This window comes from Pteronotus mesoamericanus, unplaced genomic scaffold (genome assembly GCF_021234165.1).
Source record: "Pteronotus mesoamericanus isolate MK-2021 breed Mesoamerican mustached bat unplaced genomic scaffold, CSHL_Meso_final contig_40, whole genome shotgun sequence".
NCBI classification, from domain to species: Eukaryota; Metazoa; Chordata; class Mammalia; order Chiroptera; family Mormoopidae; genus Pteronotus; species Pteronotus mesoamericanus.
In genome coordinates, this window is record NW_026555150.1 from 3,300,731 (window position 1) to 3,319,724 (window position 18,994).

The window sequence follows — 18,994 nt, forward strand, 5'->3', positions numbered from 1 at the left end:
ATTCAAATGTATATGGCCTGTTTCCAGAGCCTGTTACATTAGGTCACAACAAAATCTTCAGATCACTCAGTAAACTTGAACAGTGAACAAAACCCCTGCCCCTCAAATGTTTGAATCATGAAAAAAATCTCTTTTTATCTAGGAACATGCTACTAGTTGTGGAGGGACAAGAAAACAGGTAAAGCATTGCCAGACCAAGAAGCAGAAAAAAAGACCAATTTTAACCAACAGTCCTTACTGAGTCTACATTACAAGTAGAGAGAAAAATCCTAGTCAGGTTCAGAGGAGGAGATCCTTGTAAGGTCATGTTATCTATAGCCTTTTGAACAAGTATTTGCTGAGCACCTAAAGGATAATGGACAAAAAAACAGGTCCTGCCCTCAAGGAGCTTACCGTCAAGTGAGGGATAAAGAAAACTAAACTAAAATGACTATGATGAATAAAAGGTTCCATGGACAGAAGAGGGGAACCTAATTCTGACTTTTGGGTGGGAGCATTAATAGGGAAAGCTTTCCAAAGAAAGTGACCTCTAAGCTGAAATCTAAGATGTAGTAGTGGAGGAGAGAAGTGGGCATGGAAGGGTGTTCCAAGTAGGGGAATAATACGCAGATGGGACATGGAAAGTGCAAGAAGTTCAGTGTTAACGGAACCTAGACTACTGAGGAGGGGCAAAAGATGAGGTTAATACAGTTAGTAAGAATCTGCTTCCCAAAGAACTTACCTGTATGACTTATTATAGATTGCAGACTAAAGGGCAATGGGGAGCTACTGCAAGATTCAGCTTTGAGACAAGACAGGTTAAAGAAAAAGGAAACTGGCTACTAGAGATCAAAGATACAAGATATTTTTTTAAGAAGTCAGAGTTTTGTTTTGGTTTTTATTAAACAACCAAGTTTTTGTTCCTTAAAGATGACTGAAACATTGGGATGGAAATGAAAGAAGAGAGAATAGTTCCCTTAAGATTAATTCCTCTAAAATATAGAACAGAAGGGAATTTTCATCTCCCCAGTAATGCCTGCCCAAATTCTATCACGGCCAATACTGGCCTCTTGAGTTGAAAAATGAGTAAGTAATATATGAACCTCCTTACACAGCCAAGACCTTGAACACTGTAGTAAAAAAGCTGAATGGGTATTCTCAAGAGCTCTTGCCAACAGGCTCTTAGCATAGGTAAGAGAACACACAGCATGGCAGTCATAACAGATGGAAATGGTATCCTTGGAAATACAAAAATACTTACTCTGAAGCCAGCTTGAGATGGTTGTGTCATCATGTTTCATTCTCTCCTTCTCTGGATTAGCTAAAGCTTCAATGATACAATCTTTCACACATTAAGAAAAAATTTTAAATCACTACATCTCTAACAAAGACTCTTAAAAACAACAATGAAAAAAGCCACATGTTGGGGGAAAATATAATTGACAGCTTCAAGTTATTGCAAATTATTGAAAAATACACTCGCTAGAGTATCAACTTTTCTTCTTGAGCTTTTTTCCACCTTTCAGCAAGCAACACAGATTCCACCTATATCAAGACGTCTCTAAACTTAAAACCTATGTGATCTTAATAACCAATGTCACTGCAATAAATTTAATTTTAAAAATAACAAAATTTAAATTATACTAAAAAGATGTTTGTTCTTTCCAAACACTGAGTAATCAGTGGGATGATACAAAAAAAAAAAAATGACATTTCTTAAATGTAACATTGTCTCTCCCTATATACAACACAGACAAAGACACACAAACTCCTGACTGGCCAATCTTCATATCAACCAACTGAATCAACCTCACATGGTTAGTAAAGGAACTCAGAATGAAAAAGAAACATTCACAATTAAGATCTATGAAATGTGAAATCTATGTATTACTTCTCTTGAAAGGATACAGGCCAAGACATCATAATTCAATGAAGTGAGGTATTTCAGTGAATCTACTACAGGTGTTATTAAATTATCATACTTCTGTATCTGTGACAAGATCTGTAAGATAACAACACAGAATAGATGGTGTTAACTATTCAAGAGAACTCCTGTGCCAAATAAATAATGGCAGAATCTTTCATTTTTCAAAAGTAGTTTCCTTCCACTTTATATTTATATAAAACCTACTACCCTATTGTTTCCTTAGAATATATTTTCTAGGGGTACATTTTCCAATTAGGAAGTGACTCCAGGGTATCTAAACCTTGAATTTTGGAAACATAGAGACTAGTCAAATCGGTTTTAGAAATCCATCTAAATATGAAAGTATTTTATGTGAATCACAATGAAATGTTATTCAAATGTTTCTAACTCAAATTATATGTATTAAGCCTTCTATAAATCAAAATGTGGTAAGATGTTAGACCATTTAGAAAAGCAGCACTGTTACATATTATTAAAGTAGATCAATTTGTTAAATATATTGTATACTAAGTTTTATTTTTAGAATAACCATATAATGTTTCATTTGCTAAAGGTTTTTCCCCCTGAAACTATGACACATTTTTAAAACTACATCATTCCATTTCCACTAGTGCTAACAACAACAAAAATCCCTTAAAATAATATTAACCTCAAAACATACATAATCAAACAAAATGGTTGGATTACTGTGGCTCAACTTCCCAATTTGTCTTCCAGAAGGCTTTACATTTTCCTTGGTTAGACGCCTACAAGGGGAGAAAAAGGTGACACAGATCATCTTAAGTAAGTTCCCTCATAATATTGATAGCTTTGTTACATCATGAAAAAAACAATTCCTTGCCAAATATCTAAAATGGATCAAAGTAAACAATCACATTTATCACAGATTTTACTTCAGGATTTGGGCTATTTTGATTAGACATTCTCCTATAAGGTGTTAAGATTTTGTATTAATGCTTAACAATTTATAATACACACCATTTCCGTTTTTAATAATAGTCTAATGAACATTAAAACTCTAAGGTATTCTATAAGTACATAAAACTTATAGAGAATCATAATTATTTTAGATTAAGAAGGGCTATTTTTTATCAGTTTAGAGATTAAGATATCCAATTTGGTGTAATGCTATGAAATGCCTCATGCCATCTGTCTCAGTGATCCTAACAGAGTAATAACTAATAACTATATTCCTTGATACAGGAAGTTGTCTGGTTTTCATATTCAAAGTATACAAATTTCTGAAAAATCAATTCTCCTTTCCTTCCTCTTGAATTCTTCCTCAGCTCAGTCTTCTTTTACTAACATTCTGGAAATCTATATCTATAAAATGTCTACAGTTCAAAACAATAATTATAGATCATCTTAAACTCTTCCAAGATTATTACATAATAAATCTAGAAACTTGAAACCTGAAAAGTTTACAAGTGACAAGAGGTTTTCTAAAATGAAACTATAATGAAGCAAATAATGAATTCAGTTAATAGCTCAAGGAATGTGACCATTCTAGAAGTGACAAACTTGATATAATTATCTTAAGAAGCTCCTGATGACAAAACTGACCCTTCAATTAAAATTACTTCACCACCAACTTCTTCCCTTTCCCATTCTTCTTGGCCTAGTTTCTTGGGTTCCCCCTGCATGGAAGAGACACTCATCCATTTCAGACTGGTTATACTGTTTCACCTTAAAACTTACCACCATGTGTCCTTACTTCTAACCCTACTATTTCAGGTGGCCCTCCTACTTGATAAAGTAACTTTTATCTCTATACTTTTTTCCCCGTTCCCTTCTGCCTCCAATACCCTAAAGGAAAAACAGAAATAAAAGGATACTTCTTGGTTATATTTTCCCCTCAAGCTACCATGGTGACTGGCATATGGATCACAATCAATGAGTATTTGTAGAATAAATCACTAGATGCCCTATAGCAAATTCATGTTTTAAACAGTAATCAAAACTTGTGACATTCTGCAAGTAATAAATTAATACATTCCATTCTCAACATAAAAAGTTCAATCAGTATCAAAATCATATTGTTCAAGCCTGGTGAAATAGTTACACCTTACAAATATAATAAAAATACAAGTACATTGAAAATTCTGCGATATTTTTAGTAATTTATACATTCATTCGTATTAATGTCATCTATAACAGACAAAGTGCTAAGCACTAGGGAAAAAGGATGTGTAACATAACAGTTCCTGCTCTCACTTACTCCAGCTGGGAAACATAAGTGGGCTCAGTACAGCTGGCAGGGAATGATGGGGAAAATAGGGAGGAACAGGTCATGAGGGTCTCTTACTTTACCATACCATAAAATTTAACATATAGTATGTCAGCAATGGTTAGTAACCAAAGGAATTTTATTCTTCCAATCCTCACCCGAAGATATATTTACTGCTTTGAGAGACAGAGAAGAGAGAGAGAGAGAGAGAGAGAAACATCGATGCAAGAGAGAAACACCGATTGGCTGCCTCCTGCATACTGCAGATAGGGATCGAACCTGCAACTATCTGTTTGCCAGGGCAGTCACCAAAGGATTTTTGAAGAAAGGATAATACAAGACGCTCTAATACTCCATATAAAAGAACTAAATTAATGGCAGTAGAAAGTAGAAGAGACAGATTCAAGAGATGTAATAATATTTTATATATATATATATATATATATATATATATATATATATATATAAAATAATCCATATAAAGCACTTAGTTCAGTGCCTGGCACACATAGTAATGGCTCCATAAAATATTAGTTGTTGTTGTTAAACTAGAAACTCTACCTGGGAAATTCTTTGTTTTTAACCTGGGGAATTCTTTAGACCAAAACTCTTTCAGAAGAACCAGTTTTAACATTATTGCTTTCCATGCCTTCCCTAAGTTCCAGAGGATGAACTAATTCACTCACTTCTCTATCCTCCCATAGAACTTTATACATACTGTACAACAGCACCTGTTAAACCAGACTGTGACTGCGCACACACCTCTTTCCCCAGTAGACTATGACCAGGAACAATATCATTGGGCAAAGACAGTAAACTGTTGCAAACTGTGAAATCTACTTAAACTGGAGAATGCATTGGTTTTAATTAGAATAACCATACTATTGCATAAATGATAATAAAAAGCCTTGCTGAAAGCACTTGCAATACAGCAGTACATTTAGTATCTAAACCAATATTAATCTGAAGTATAAAATTTTCATAATTAAACTTCACGCAGTTTACCAGGAAGTAAAAAACATCACTCTTGGGTTTTTTTTAAACCTATACTTCATGTAATCTTATTTTTAAAGATTTAATTAATTTATTTTTAGAGAAAGGGGAAGGAAAGGAGGAAGAGAGGATGAGAAACACTGATGTGAGAGAGATACATTGATCAGTAGCCTCCAGTATTCATCCTGACCGGGAACTGAACGAACCCACAACCCAGGCATATGCCTGCCCTGACCGGGAATCAAAGCAGTGACCAATGCCCAACCAACTCAGCCACACCGGGCAGGGTTCTTGTGCTTTTATTTTAATGACATGAAAATAAAGCACACAAATTAAAAACATCCTAAAATTTTTCTAAAGCTGACTCCCTATGGAGACAGTTCTGCATAATTCCATTGGATATTCCAAAAGGAAAAAAATCTTTATTAAAAAACTTTTAGAAGAAATTACTAGAATTTGACTACCCTGCACAAGCCATTAAAAGTATTGTGCAAATTAAGCAAAGGACACAGTAGGCTGTCATTTTTTTTTAAATCCTATAATGCAAAAGAATCCTATAATGTGATACATAAAAAGGATTTTTATTAGATTTCATACCTATGCAAACAATGACAACTACAAAAACTAACTTGGTAGGCAAAATGAGCTAAAAACCACAAAAACCAAATAGTCATTCTATCTGCAATATATAATCAGCTATACCATTAGGAAATACTCTTGGGCATCCTCAAAATTAAGGCTTAGATATAAGCTGGCTGAAAGGAAGTAAATTAGATCCAGATATACTTTAGATCAATATGAAGAAAATAAATTAAAACTTACTTCATGATATATTTGGCTCTGTCTATTGTTTGAGCTTTAACTTTTACTAAAAGTGGGTGACTGTTATAAGTTTCATTCTTCCACTGGCCATACAGACGGTATCTTAAAAAATGAGATGAAGAATTAGGAAAAGTTAAACACTTAGAGGTTAATGCACTAGAATAGTAGTTCAAAATAAAAAAAATTACATATTTACCTGTGCTGATATGGAAACGTTTTAAACATTCCCCATAATTCCTCAGACATACAAGCATTGCAGTCCATCAAAGAAAGAGATGGAAGTAGTACCTGGTCAGTAATGCTAAGCAAACAGCTAAGGATAACTTCCTAAGAAGAGAAGAAAAATCGTTTCAGTAAGAAGTCCATATTAGTCCCCCCCGCCCCCGCAAATAAATTTGTCAGCCTTGGAAAAACTGCCATTCCTTGATCTCATAACACACTGTATCTAATTCCCCACATTATCACAGTCGTTTCCACAATGGCTAATTGGATTTCTCCATCTAAGTAAGTAAATGAGATGAGGGAAGGAAAGAGGTAGGTAGAGAATGGGGTACTTTTATTATCCCTCTTCCTGCTTCAACATGGTAGTCCTCAAAAACAGGAGGCTGTCGATCTTAAAAGATAACTTGTATAATATACCAAAAGCTATATTCAGCATGTAAAGAATAGAAAAATTTTTCCCACAGGTGATGAAAGCTTGTCAACAGTAAAATTTTGCAGTATGCTGTATCTAGAACAAACAGACACATGGAATTTTCTAGTCTCTTACCGTTTTCTCTTTATCTTCCTGTTTGCTTCCATCAGACTGAAACTAAAATTTAAAAATAAACTATAAATATATGCAAAAAGGTTACGATTATGCTATCAATTTATTTTCTAATTTGAAAAAAATTAACTTCCACATGGTTGTGAATGATTGATTTCCTTAGTACTTATTCACACACATGTAGGTTTTAAATATAACCAGTATTACCAATTAACATTGTTAAACTTCATTTATATTTCTAACCTCTAAATCATTTACAACATTCACAAATTTCAAATAAATTTATCAGCCAATTCTTTTCTCAATCTTATTACAAACCAAAGCATCCTAAAATTAATCAAAGTATTTATTATAAAATTGTAGCCACAAGTTAGTTATAATTCATTTGCATTTTATATCAATTCTAGGTTTTCCCCCCTTAGAACAGATAAAATCTAACACTAAAGCAACCACAAAAAAATTAAACCCAAAGAAACTTAAAGCTATATTTTAATACACTATTACTTAAGCCCTCGCTGAGAAATAAGCCTAAAATATTAATAACATTGCTGACAAAGACAAAACCACTGCCTAAATTGGACATACTGAAAAAAACATTCATCAGTATTCTGTCAATGATTTGCAGGTGGGCAGCTGAAGTGCCATGTCTGACAATGCTATCTATTCATTCAAAATGAAATAGTGAGTAATAAGTGTATGTGTATAGGCAGGAGGTTTGGGAGAGTGGGCACAGGACAAATGAAGTACTGACTGATACTCAAGGACAATCTTAAGAGTTCTGGATAGGATTTAGTACAATAGCAAATGAGGAAAGGGGAAAAACTAATATGCAGCTAAAGAGCATCCTATATTCTTGGCAGATGAGGGTATTCTGTTACATGTATGTTTTCATGCTTACACGATTTAATGGGTATAACTAAAGGAAAGTGTAACTTCTGTGCAACATTTTCACCTAATTCAGAGACTGCCATGTCACCTTGATGGGAAAAACACACAGTCACATTTGTTTTAATAGGCAGGATAAAAAGCTACAGTTCCCTTTCATGAAACAATTATTCAGTCAACATATACTCTGGTGAGCAAATAAGGAGTCAGATTATGAAGCAGTGGCCTGGCAGAAAACAAATTAGATGGTTGCTTTTGTTTAGCTGGGTTGTTGGGGGAGGGGTGGAGTAATTCTGGTGGAATACTGGCTGTACACTGGGAGGCAGAAATAAGGTATGTAATAATTGTAATAATTCGAAGAACTAGGTTTATAGTACATTATATGGGGGATAAAGGCAACTAAGCTACTCCTTTCCTAATATACTATGATTCAAACAAAACTAATACAACTACACACAGTTTTCACTGTAGAAATAAGACATTTCTTAGTTATTAACCTGTCCCAATTCCCTTACAAGATAATTACATGAGTTTCTGATGTCTATACGTCAGTTCTCTAGAGTTCATAAGCAAAAAAACTAAAGAGAGAAAGAAATATAGAGATAAAATGAAGCCAGCTAGAACACTAATTTTCAACCGTTTTCATCTCATGGCACACATAAACTAATTACTAAAATTTTACACAATACCAAAAATTTTTTTTTGCCGATCTGACAAAGAAATATGCATAATTCTGATTCATTCACACTGGACAGCTATTGTTGTGTTGGCTGCTGTCATTTTTTGATTTCACAATCTAAGAGAAAGAGGTCAGTGCCATGTTTTTAGTCAGATACTGCATATTTTAAAAATCCTTGCAGCACACTGGTTGAAAAGCACTTAAAAACAGAAATATCTAGAAAAACAGAAACCTTTCCATAAAAGGCCAATCATAACAAAGATGAACAAAAAAATAAATCAAAAGGTACATACCAGTAAAAGTAACTTTCTTTTATTTGGCAAGAAGATAAAGACACATTCTACCCCCTTGATGCTTTCTTTTTCTTTTAGTTTAATTTGCTTCTTAACTCAGAGTAAATATAAAATTCTCCATTCCCACAATACAATACTAAAAGTTTTACTGACCGCCCAGGCAAGTAGGAAATGGGAGGAAGAAAGGTGGAAGAAAAAACAAAAGGCACGCCTGCCAGCCGGCCTGCCTGCCTGCCTGCCTTCCTTTCTTCCTTCCTTCTTTCCTTCCTTCCTTCCTTCCTTCACTATGTGCTGAGCACTGAGAATTAAGATGAACAGGATGGAGTTCCTATCTTTGAGGATTTCTTGAAGATCAAAACTACACTTGCCATGTACTGTGAGAGGTGAGTTTCTAGGTTTAAATAAACTTAAGCCCTTACAATTACACCTCGACGGACCATCAGCTATAAGTGGCTTCAAGCAGGTTGCAATCTTGCCGGGTAAAGATGGAGCAGCTGACAGGGCAGCATAACTGTACTGGGCACAGAAAGAGTGTAGGTCCATTAAAAGGAGGCATTTGAAGAGTCAAGAAATAAAGGCTGGGAAATAAAGTTGTACGTATAACTAGATAACTTACTCTTGATTACTAATGTTGTTATTGAGTACCTCTAAACCCATGACCATTTCAAAACCTACTTTAGACTATACTTTATCTCAGAAAAAAATACTAAGATCTGTGACTAGATTGGAACCTTAAGCTGCATCTGAGTAAATTATGGCATTATTTTCATTTTCCTTATTCTTCTCGTTCTTATTAACTACCATGTACGGAGTATTCACTATGGGCCACGTACTAGGCTAAGAACTTCACGTGTATGTCTTACAACTACCCTATGAGGAAAACCTTTTTGCTAGAAAGGATCCCAATGAGAGCCATCAAAGTAACAAACAGAAAATATAACCTACAGATTAAGTTATAGGAACATGAGCTTACCAAGCCTGGAGAAGGGAAAACTCACCTCACCTTTCCATGATTTGGTTCAAAATCTTGTTTTTTATTTTTCATTGAGAAACTCTTAACACTTCATAAAACACTTAGAAATAACCAGTAAGTACCCTGAGGAAAAACCTTTCAGAGTAGAAGCCCAACAGGTAAGTATCTTTCAAAGGAATTGTGCTTGGATGGGTGAAGGAGCCAAAGCCCAAAGGAGTTGGATACCCACTTGGCTGGGCATGCCTGGCGGTCCCTAAGTTGTTTGCCAGGCCACCGACTAGGATCTCAGATGAGAAAGCACAGGTTCCCTGAAGAGGGCTACCCTGAGCCCCACTGAGCTCATTCACTCCCCTATATCCTACACTACAGAAAAGATTGAAAAGAGAACCCCACACTCAACCTGTCACGTGGGAGGAGGAACGCTGGTCACAAATAAGGTGGAGAGGGTATGAGGATTCACTGATACTACTTCAGAAAGAAGGTCTGAACGGAGCTGTCCATAAAGAATGTTGTGGCTACTACAGGAACATAAATAGCCACATACACACAAAAAAAAAGGGAAAAGAAAAGCACATTAAAGACAAATGATTTTAGTTGTGAAGAAAGCAGAAAACAAAGGATCAAGGCGGATTCTCCACAAGTATCTATAGATTCATATATAGTTACAGAAAAAACTATGGGACTTCCGGTCAAGATGGCAGTGTAGGCAGAAATGGTTCGCCTCTTCACACAACCACATTAAAATTACAACTAAAATAGAAAACAACCGTCACTCAAATCAAGTTGAACGTAAGTCTCACAGCTATGGAATTAAAGAAACCACGTCATTCAGACTGGTAGGAGGGGCGCAGATGCAGAACGGGCTGGTCCCACACCCATGTGTGGTGGATGAAAATTCAGGAGGGATATCATGGGAGTGAGGAGTCCCAGCCCCACACCAGACTACCCATCCAGGGTTCCAGTGCCAGGAAGGTAAGTCCCCACAACTTCTGACTGCAAAAATCAGCAGGGATTGAGTCAGTGCAAGAAACTGCTGGAGCCTCAAGCAGTTCCTCTTAAAGACCCCACACACGGACTCACCTACTCAGACTTACTGCCTCTGAGCTCCAACACCAGGGTAGCAGGTTGAAAGGCACCAATGGCATAAAGGGAGAAACTGAAGTGCCTTGCTTCAAGGCAAGCAGAGAGGCCACTGTCCCTTTTCTAAACTCTCCCCTCATAGAGCCTGCAAGCTGGTGCCATATCTGAGACTCCATCGACCTGGCTGACACTGTTCCACCCTGGCAATCCCCAGAGACTCCACCCCACCCAAGCTGCTTTTCCTTAAGACTGTCTCGTCCTAGCTTGTGCTGCACAACTTCCTAAATCCTCTCAAATAAGCAACAGCTGTCCTCAGTGAGCCCCACGCCCAGCACTAGCAGCAGCCAGCCTGGATCATAGCTTGGCTTCACCTGGGAATCTCCAAGCCCAGTACAAGTAGCAGCCATCTCAGCTTGCTTTATAGCTCATGCAGGGTTCCCTGGACAAAAACGCAGGTGGAGACTGACCTTGGCCTGCACTACCGGGGAAACCCCAGGGCAAACACACCCGGGACAACGTCAGAGCACCACCATTTATCTGCCCCTGCACAGCTGATTCTTCACAGAGGGTGGAGGTTGGCGGTCAGTGGTCACAGCCAATACTTGCAGCTGACTGGCCTGGGTAAATCCCTCCCTTTGATCTTCCAACAGCAACCAAGGCTCAACTACAATAGGGTATCCTTAGCCCACACAGAGGGTACACCTAGAGTGCCCAGTCTGGGTGATAGAGGAGACTGTGCCACTGGACCCTACAGGACACCTATTACATTAGGTCATGCTACCAAGACATAGAGTCAAAGCAGCTCCACCTAATACACAGAAAGAAACACAGGGAGGCTGCCAAAATGAGACAACAAAGAAACATGATCCAAATGAAAGAACAGATCAAAACACCAGAAAAAGACCTAAACAAAATGGAGATAAGCAACCTATCAGAGGCAGAGTTCAAAACACTGGCTATAAGGATGCTCAATGAACTCAGTGAGGACCTCTACAACATAAAAGAGATCCAGTCAGAAACGAAGGATATACTAATTGAAATAAAGTGTCATTTACAGGGAATCAACAGTAGAGTGGATGAAGCCAAGAATCAAATCGATGATTTGGAACATAAGGAGGCATAAAACAACCAATCAGAACAAGAAGAAGAAAAGAGAATACAAAAAAACCAGGACCGTATAAACAGCCTCTGTGACAACTTCAAGAGCTTTAACATTTGCATCATAGGGGTGCCAGAGGGAGAAGAGAAAGAGCAATAAATTGGAAATCTATTTGAAAAAAATAAGGAAAGAAAACATCCCTAATTTGGTGAAGGAAATAGACCATGCACATCCAGGAAGCACAGAGTCCCAAACAAGACAGATGCTGAGAGGCTCACTCCAAGACACATCGCAATTAAAATGCCAAAGGTTAAAAATAAAGAGAGAGTCTTAAAAGCAGCAAGAGAAAAGCAGAGAGTTACCTACAAAGGAGTTCCCATAAGACTGTCAGCTGATTTCTCAAAAGAAACTTTGCAGGCTGTAAGGGACTGGTAAGAAGTTCAAAGTGATGAAAAGCAAGGACCTGCAACCTACATGACTCTACTCAGCAAAGCTATCATTTAGAATGGAAGGGCAGATGAAGTACTTCCCAGACAAGGTAAAGCAAAAGGAGTTCATCATCTCCAAGCTATTTTTACCTGAAATGTGAAAGGGGTTTGTTTAAGAAAAAGAAGACCAAAACCATGAACATTAAAAAGGCAACAAATTCACAACTATCAAAAACTGAATCTAAAAAAACCCAAAAAAACCCCTAAGCAAACAATCAGAACAGGAACAGAATCACAGGTATGGAGATCAGATGGAGGTTTATCAGCTGTGAGGGGGGAAAAGGAGAATAGGGGAAACGGTGTAAGGATTAAGAAATATAATCAGTAGGAACAAAATAGGGGGATATTAAGAATAGCATAGGAAACGGAGAAGCCAAAGAACATACACACACAACTCATGCACATGAACTAAAGGGGGAATTGCTGGAAGGAAGAGGGTTACTGAGCAGAGAGGGGCCAGGAGGGAAAAATTGGGACAACTGTAATAGCATAATCAATAAAATATACTTAAAAAATAAATATCAAAAAAGAAAAAGATTATTAAGAATGAACTCAATAAAACAAGAAAAGCTTGGAAATGAGATACATAGAATGAAATGAAAACAGATTGCATAGGTAAACAAAATAGCAAAACTGCACTAAAATATAACTTGAAACAGCAAGGAATTTCAAGAATTACAAAATTTAGATAACTTATTTCTTCAATTTCAGACATACTACATTTGTATTGGTAGTAGAGTATAGTAATTTTAAGCTTGGCTTCTGAAGCCAGATTTCTGGAATTGAAATCACAGCTCTGTCCCACACTAACTGTGTGACTTGGGGCAAACTACTTCATCTAGAGCACAAAGGATTTGGTAAAGATTAAATGAACTGATTCAAAAGTATGCAGAATAGGGCCAGGCACAGAATAAGAGCTCAGTATTTGCTATCACTATATGGTATATGACTTAATCCATTAACATCAGGTGGATGAAAAAAAGCAGATGAGGAATTCATCTTCAAGTGTGTAGGTGCTATGAAAAACACTTAAGTATGCCAAGTAACAATGTTAGTGTTCTGCCATTTAAAAAATTTAAAGATAACAAAATGTTTCAACTCATATGCAGCTATTTTATATAGAAAGCCAGTCTCCTGCTTATAAACTTATGATAGTTGTAGCCAAAGAATTTCAGAACAAGAAATCTGACCATTAAGGTTTTCAACTAAAAAGAACAGTATTAGTGGTTTAAACTAAGATGAGAAAGAGGCAGTTTACATTGTCTCAAAGCATCTCCCCACAAGATACGTAAATACATATGAACAACAAAGGGGAAAAGAGTAACTGTACAGTGAAGAAGCATGGCAGTCATGGCTTTAACCAAGTGATCAATGTAAACATCACCAGTAATGAAACAAATTGACTTCACGTGCTTTCCAATATGGTGCACTGGGAAAGAGACAACCTTTTTTGTTTCAACAGGCACGAGCTGACACAGCTCAACCTTTTCAGATTATAAGTATCAAGATACTGAAACACTGTTATACTTCCCTGTTATATAAATGTTATATAATAAATGATATCTATAATAATAAACTACTTAGCAGATTTCTTCAGAGTATCTTACACAAAGTAAACTTGTGAGTATAAAAAAATTAACCCACCAGCTAACATTAGAAGCCAAGACAAATATTTCAGATGTCAAGGGATTAATACCCAACAGCTCTAAAATTTTCTACAGTCACTATTGTCAAAAATTAAAATTAGAGACAATCAAACACTGAAGAGAACCGCATCTGGCTCGTAACAATGTCTAGATTCTTTTGGTTGACTGGTTTTACAACTGAAAAGAAATTATGTATTTTTTTTTTTTCCAGTTTCAAGACCTTGGGTTAAGCAAAGATGTCTTAGAACACAAAAAGGAAAGAATAAAAAAAGAACACAAAAAGCAAACCATAAAAAAAAAGTACTGACAAACTGGAATTAAAATTTAAAAATTTTGCTTTTCAAAAGATCATTAACAGAATAAAAAGGCAAATCAGACTGAGAAATAGTAATAAAAGACAAATAACCTAATTAAAAATGGGCAAGAGATTTTAATAGATGTTTTGATAATTACAAATGGAAAATTAAGACATGAGAAAATGCTCAACATCACTGTTTATCAGAGAAACATAAAAGCACAACAAATACACACCCATTAGAATGATTAAAATTTTAAAAATTGACAATACCAAGTGTTGATGAAGCAACTGGAAGTCATACACACTACTTTCGGGAATGCAAAATGGTCACACATGTTGAACAGTTGAACACTTACCCATATGACCCAGCAATCCCATTCCTGGGAAAACAAACACATGTGACCACCCCCTCCCCAAAGACTTGTACAAGAATATTCGTAGCAGCTTTATTTATAATAGCCCTCAATAACTAGAAACAACCCAAATGCCCATCAACTGGTCAATAAACTCTGGTTGTGTCCATATAATGAAATAGTTCTCAGCAATTAAAGAACTTCTGACACATACAACTTGGATGAATCTCAAAAGCATTATGTGGAAGAAACCAAAAAGAAAATAGTACGTTCTGTACAGTTTCATTTATATGAAGTTCTAGAAAAAAGCTAAATGATAGTGAGAGAAAGCGCATCAGTGGTTGCCAGGAACCAACAATAAAGGGAGGGAATTGGCAGCAAAGAGGAAAGACGAACTTTCTAGGGTGATGAAAATATACTATATCATAATTGTGATGGTGGATTCACAATTGTATACCTTTGTCAAACCTTACCAAATTGCACACCTAAAATCGGTGAATTTTATTGTACATAAATTTAACTCAAAGCTGATTTTAAGAACAAAAAAAATAGCATAAATGGTTACCCCTGAGGTAGTGATAAAGGAAAACTCTTCTGGGGTGCTGCTGCTGCTTTACTTCTTGATCTGGGTGGTGGACACATGGGTGTTTAGTTTGGAAAATGTCACTAAGCTACACAATTATGATTTGTGTACTTTCTGTATTTATGTTTTATTTCAATAAAAAGTTTACTAAAAAATTAAAAACAAATTCTTAACAGTCTAAGGTTCAAGGGACTTCATACAAATAATGGCAATGACTCAAAACAGCAGCCAAGAAAATAACTGAGAAGAAAAAAAGGAAGGGGAAAGGATGCTGAGTTAACCACTAAGTATAAGGGGATTCAGAAAGCATTCACCTGTCCAAAGCATATTTTCCCTCATGGGCACTTGACTAATAATCCAGCTAGGTTTAAGATAGACACATATATAGATATAAAGATATAGAATTATAGATACAATTATATAGAGTATACATATACATGTACACATATATAGATTTAATTATACATATATACATGTACACATAGATATTGGATATAATTATATATGTATAATATATATCTAATAATTATATATATCTATTAGATATAATCATATCTATATATGTGTGCATGTAAATGTGTGTATGTATATGGTCTGTCCATAAAGTACCCAGCAATGTAATATGAAAAATAGAGACATTTATTGAAGAAGATACAGATAGAAGAAACATCATACATAGGACAATGACACCTCAGTCCCCTTCAAAATAGGCATCTTCGGACCTCACATGGTTCTCCCAGTGTCTCTTCAACTGTTCAAAACACTTTGCAAAATTCTTTGTTGGAATCGCCATCAGCTGCCTCATTGTAGTTTCCTGAATCTCATCAAAAGTCTGAAATCTCTTCCCTTTCAAAGGTGATTCCAGTTTTGGGAAAAGCCCAAAGTCACAGGGCACCATATCTGGGCTGTAGGAAGGCAGAGTCACCTGGGTGATTTGATGTTTCACCAAAAACTCTGCACAAGACATGATGCATGAGCAGATGTGTTGTGATGATGAAGCCCCCAATCACCAGTTGCCCATAGCTGCAGCCATTTTCATCATATTGCATCTCTCACCCGATGAAGAACATTGAGGTAATACTCCACATCCATATCAATTGTTTGGCCTGCAGGGGTATACTTGTGATGGACAACACCTTCCTAATCAAAAAAAAAAACCAGTCAACATGGTCTTGATTTTGCTGCGACTTTGCCATGTCTTCTTCAGGCATGGAGAACCAGGCCATTTCCATTGGGAAGATTGGGCCTCTGTTTCCAGGTCATAGCCATACACCCACGATTCACCTCCAGTTATAACCTTCTTGAGGAAATCTAGTTCATTGGCAGTGGTTTGAATCAAGTCATTAGCAACTGTAGCATGATGTTCCTTCCGCAGAAGCCGCGAATGAATTTTGCCACGACACATTTCATGCCAAGATCCTGCATCAAAATCTCGAACACAGTAGTTTTTGGAATCCTCAGATCAGCTTCTACTTCTCGCACTGTAAGTCACCGATCTTTGTTGATTGCAGCCCGTACATGTTCAACGGTTTTCTGCTTGTTGCAGGCTTTCTGTTGCAGTGAAGTAGATCAATTTCAACAGATTCATGACCATCTTTGAAGCATTTGTGCCACACTTTTATTTGCGCTACTGTCATTGCATTGTTCCTGAAAGCCTTCTGAATCATCTGATTAGCTTCCAGGGAGGAATATTCAAGCTTCACACAAACTCTAATGCAGATTTGTTGCTCTACTTGCTCAGTCATTTTGAATGCGACAGCCACACAGTATACATGCTCACTCAATGGTGTCTACTGCCCCCACTGACTAGTAGTGAAGTCATCATTGTCCACACATACACATTCCAGTCCACTCTCCTTGGCCGCCAGGTTACATCGATGTCACACAAATTGTTCTCGTTATAGTAACAATGGCTGCTGGACTTTTCCTGGTCAGCACACTCTCTCTCTCTCTCTCTCTCTCTCTCTCTCACTCACACACACACACACACACACAAATATAAATGGTTAGGACACAATGGACAGTCCCCAAACTTTACTCAACATAACCTTTTCTTAAATTAGAGTTCAGTTTTGTTTTATTTCTAGAGATACACATAACACTAATACACTCATCCCAAAATTAAATTTTCTACTTGGAAGAAAAATGTTACTAACCTCCTTCATAAATGATTTGCCTATGCGCACCACTTTCGCAAATAAAATGGGATCGTGAGAAAGGTGAGGACCAAGGTAACAGAACATATTGAAGACATCTCTCCTCAAATCTTCAAAGCTCTCTGCTTGTTTTGGTGCTCTCTTATTTTGCAAAGCATTAACAGGTGAGCCTTTAGCACCTTTTGGAACACCAACCCTATAAAAAGAAGCAAAATTCACATGTATACCATATAATACCCCATTTTAACTTAACACAATCATATTAAAAATAAAACTTTTCTTGCTCATATTTGCTTTCTGTATTTCAATTGTGCCTAACTTTATTATAGCAGCTAATTTAACCAGTAAAAAAAAAAGATGAAAAGAATATTCATTTGAAAAACATCAGAGCTCAGAGGAGAATGTTTCAAATTAACTGCATAAGAAAAAGAAATCAGAGAAATGCAGATTCCAAGTAACATTTAACATACATCATATGAATTTGTTTTTAGATAAGCTCAGCCAGCATCAGGAAATTGGATATAGGAATGGGAAACAAGGAATGGACCTCAGAGATGCTGGGGATGAAACAGAAAGATAGCAATATAACAACACTGATTCAAGTCAATAAACAGTTCTCACGCTGGGTTCCACTACCTAGACTGAATATGAGGTAGTTCGGTGGAAGGGAAGGTGAGCAGCATAATGAAAGAGGGTTTCACACTAAAAAGGACAGCATACCCAGAGTTTTCACCTGCTGAGCAGGTGTCCCACTGTGGAGTCACAGGGGTCACTCTCTGAGAAGCCTTCATGGTCCACAGTCCAGGTGGCACTGGAAGACAGCAGCCAGCAGCTATGCATGAATCACAAGGCTGGGGCATTTGAGGCAGGCTCTGATCTGTGGTGCTGAAGCCAGAGCTGCTGCCAAGACTGCTCTTAGGTCTCCTGAAAGCCGGCTGAGCTAGAGGACTGATCAACACAGTAACTAGGGATGATGAAAGCGGGTGCAGTAGCAATTTCCAGAACAGCAGCCTATTTTCTGAGAGAGGTAAGGCAAGAAGAGAAGCAAGGTCCTCACTCAGAGCCACTCAACTGGGGACAGGAGAAAATTACGCTAAGTAAAAGTCTTAGGAATTTTCTGCCCCCAAAAGAGGAGGGGAAAGTCAAAAACAGAAGAATGGAGTCTTCACTCTCAAAGGAGCAAACCCAACCTAGATGTCTAACCTATAGTTTGTAGACTACACTGCAGCACACATTCTCCAATACCGGTCTAGACATTAGGAGACAAATCACAGATTAACACATATCAGACTGATATACTCTGAATAGTTCTTATCTTCTGATAAAACATGCTAAAATGTATGCATGGTTTGAAGAGAGAAGATAAATATGCAGATATTGTTGTAGTCCTAAACTATTTCTACCTCAATGATTAGTAAAGCATATATTAACATACCTTCTGTAGAGAGGCTCAATAGTTATATGAATGAGCTTGCAAATAGCAAGAGCTATTAGCTTATGTGAAGCAGCATAGTATGGAGGCATCTGATCCATAATGTTCTGTGCATGCTGCCAATCACCAATCTTTAATAAGGCTTCCAACAAACCAAGTTTTTGGTTGTCAGGTGGCTAAAAATGAACAATAACAGCAAAAATACTCAGAATACAAACACCAATAAATCTTAAAATTTTTTCATTTAAAAGAGAGCTAAACACACAGAATAATGTATATCAACAACAGCTGCCATTCATAGGAAATACAATGGTA

General features: G+C 36.8%; 1 protein-coding gene across 3 annotated transcripts in view; it reads right to left on the reverse strand.

Annotated features, from left to right (window-relative positions):
- THOC2 (THO complex subunit 2) overlaps positions 1–18,994 on the reverse strand; it is a 113,681-nt gene that overhangs the window by 31,987 nt on the left and 62,700 nt on the right. For all 3 annotated transcript variants that reach the window (XM_054576988.1, XM_054576986.1, XM_054576985.1), the window contains exons 11-18: positions 18,683–18,855; positions 17,248–17,443; positions 6,718–6,759; positions 6,145–6,275; positions 5,949–6,050; positions 2,568–2,652; positions 1,888–1,981; positions 1,241–1,321 (exon numbers count right to left, since the gene is read on the reverse strand). In XM_054576988.1, coding sequence (XP_054432963.1) covers positions 1,241–1,321; positions 1,888–1,981; positions 2,568–2,652; positions 5,949–6,050; positions 6,145–6,275; positions 6,718–6,759; positions 17,248–17,443; positions 18,683–18,855 — 904 coding nt within the window. The remainder of the gene's footprint in view (positions 1–1,240; positions 1,322–1,887; positions 1,982–2,567; positions 2,653–5,948; positions 6,051–6,144; positions 6,276–6,717; positions 6,760–17,247; positions 17,444–18,682; positions 18,856–18,994) is intronic.